Below are 1,843 nucleotides of genomic sequence, written 5' to 3'. Positions count from 1 at the left end.
ACCTTTTTCTCGCTGGCGCCGGTACTGGAAAGTCGCGAAATGCTACCGAGTTTCATAGAACATTGGCTCGTTGCTTGCCGACTGAAGCGGATGAATTGAAAAAAAAAAATTGAAAACGCATGGGTGTTCCACGTCAGTTTAGAGAATGGTAGTAGCCTGAAGGGCACCTTAGAGCCCGATAAATATAGTGCTATTGGATCTCGAATGCTTTGGCAATTACTCCCCGAAAAACTGTTTGGGAATATTGTTACCACTTATGAAGCACCTCTCCCAGAAGAAGTAATTCAATTAATTGCTCAGCATGAGAAGCGAGAACTGAAGGATATCACAGCTGTTATTGTGGTTGATGGGTTTCAGGAATTTCAAGAAACAACAGTGGATGGATTAGATGAAAAATGGGAATTTTATAGGACTTTGACTGCTTTTGCCGATCTAGCAATTCAGAAAATGTTTATCATCCCATGCTGTACAGCGACTATTACGTGCTCAATCAAGAATTTTTTGAGGAGCTCACATCGGAAACGCATATTTCTTCCTGTTGCCTCTCTGAAGCCTCCGTATATCCGCCAGGACAGTGTCTTAAAGCCTGTGTTTAATGATGAAGATTATATAATGAAAATACTTATCAATGATTGTGGTGGCCATGGAAGAGCTCTCGAAGTGTTAGCCGAATGCCTGAGCCAAGTTGATATCAGCCAGGACAATATCGATGAATTAATGCATGAGTTATTTAATAGGATGAAAGATCGCTATAAGGAGGCTCTCTTATCAGTTAGCAAATATGCCAATGCCATTGCAAGAGCTATTTTAACCAGGAAGCCACTTCCTTTTGATGAACCAGTTCCCGAAACGAATCGACTGCCCTACGAGATAACACAGCCTGGCTTAATTCGATATGAAAGAGAAGAAGATTCACCAGTTGGCTATCTTACCGCACCTTATATTTGGATATGGTTATTAGCAAGAAGATCGTCCTCGATGACGGATCCCATTTTGCGCGATTGGCGTTTTTGCGACTACAGCGAGCACAGATCGATTGAGGATCCAAGATCTCCACCAGGGGCACAATTTTGGCAACACTTTGAACACTTTGTCGCAAGTTTTCGCTGTTTGAAATCGCGATTAATAGGAGAGGGTGAATTAGTAACCGTGTCTGAAGTTCACGCTGGAGCGCGGCTAAATGGGGATTTTTCATTTATTAATCACCACTTGGAATTGGAATGCTCAACCTATCAGGAAGATACAAAGTCAACGAACCGTTCTTCCGATAATTGGGAAGTCAAATGTGAATATGCAACAGTCAATATACGTGATTGCAAGTTTTGCGTCCTTAATGGATCTTCGGCGTCTGCTGGAGATGCTTTCTTAGGTTTGGATACAGGCCCTGGAAGCACGCCTATAAATGAAGTTCATCAATACAAACATTTAAAAACGCAAATAATGAACGAGAATCGTTTCAAGACAGAACGTGACAAAGCAGCATCAGCCAATGATTTCTTCTTTCTGTTTACTACGGCAAAAGACTGTAATTTCAGAATCCCAGAGCGTTCCGGAATAATTGATGGGAACAATTGGGCGAAGTATTTTGGTCCATTTGCAGGCAGAGCATATTTGTATGCTATTGAGGGACCCTTGAATATCAATTCCGCAAAACGTCATGATCTCCTTCGAATGGACGGGATAGGCAAAACTTATGCTGACCAAATAATTAAAAAAAGGCCTTTCGTAGATATCGAAGACGCTAAAGCAAAAACTAATATACCAGAGAGGGTGTTGAAAAGATTTAAATTTTCCAGCACACCAGTTTAATTAACAAATTTTATATATTTTTCGTAATATACTG

General features: G+C 40.9%; 1 protein-coding gene across 1 annotated transcript; it reads left to right on the top strand.

The window, feature by feature from the left end:
* Positions 1 to 204: 204 nt before the first annotated feature.
* On the top strand, positions 205 to 1,809 carry VTP21DRAFT_11747 (uncharacterized protein; the record flags this gene model as incomplete). Its single annotated transcript, XM_069391225.1, has 1 exon — positions 205 to 1,809. The coding sequence occupies one exon, from the start codon at positions 205 to 207 to the stop codon at positions 1,807 to 1,809; it is 1,605 nt and encodes a 534-aa protein (XP_069245412.1).
* Positions 1,810 to 1,843: the final 34 nt, after the last annotated feature.

Source organism: Calcarisporiella thermophila (assembly GCF_041956535.1).
Source record: "Calcarisporiella thermophila strain CBS 279.70 unplaced genomic scaffold VTP21scaffold_92, whole genome shotgun sequence".
Classification (NCBI taxonomy): domain Eukaryota; kingdom Fungi; phylum Calcarisporiellomycota; class Calcarisporiellomycetes; order Calcarisporiellales; family Calcarisporiellaceae; genus Calcarisporiella; species Calcarisporiella thermophila.
The sequence above is the reverse complement of the archived record's forward strand: the minus strand, read 5'-3'. Positions and strand labels throughout refer to the sequence as shown.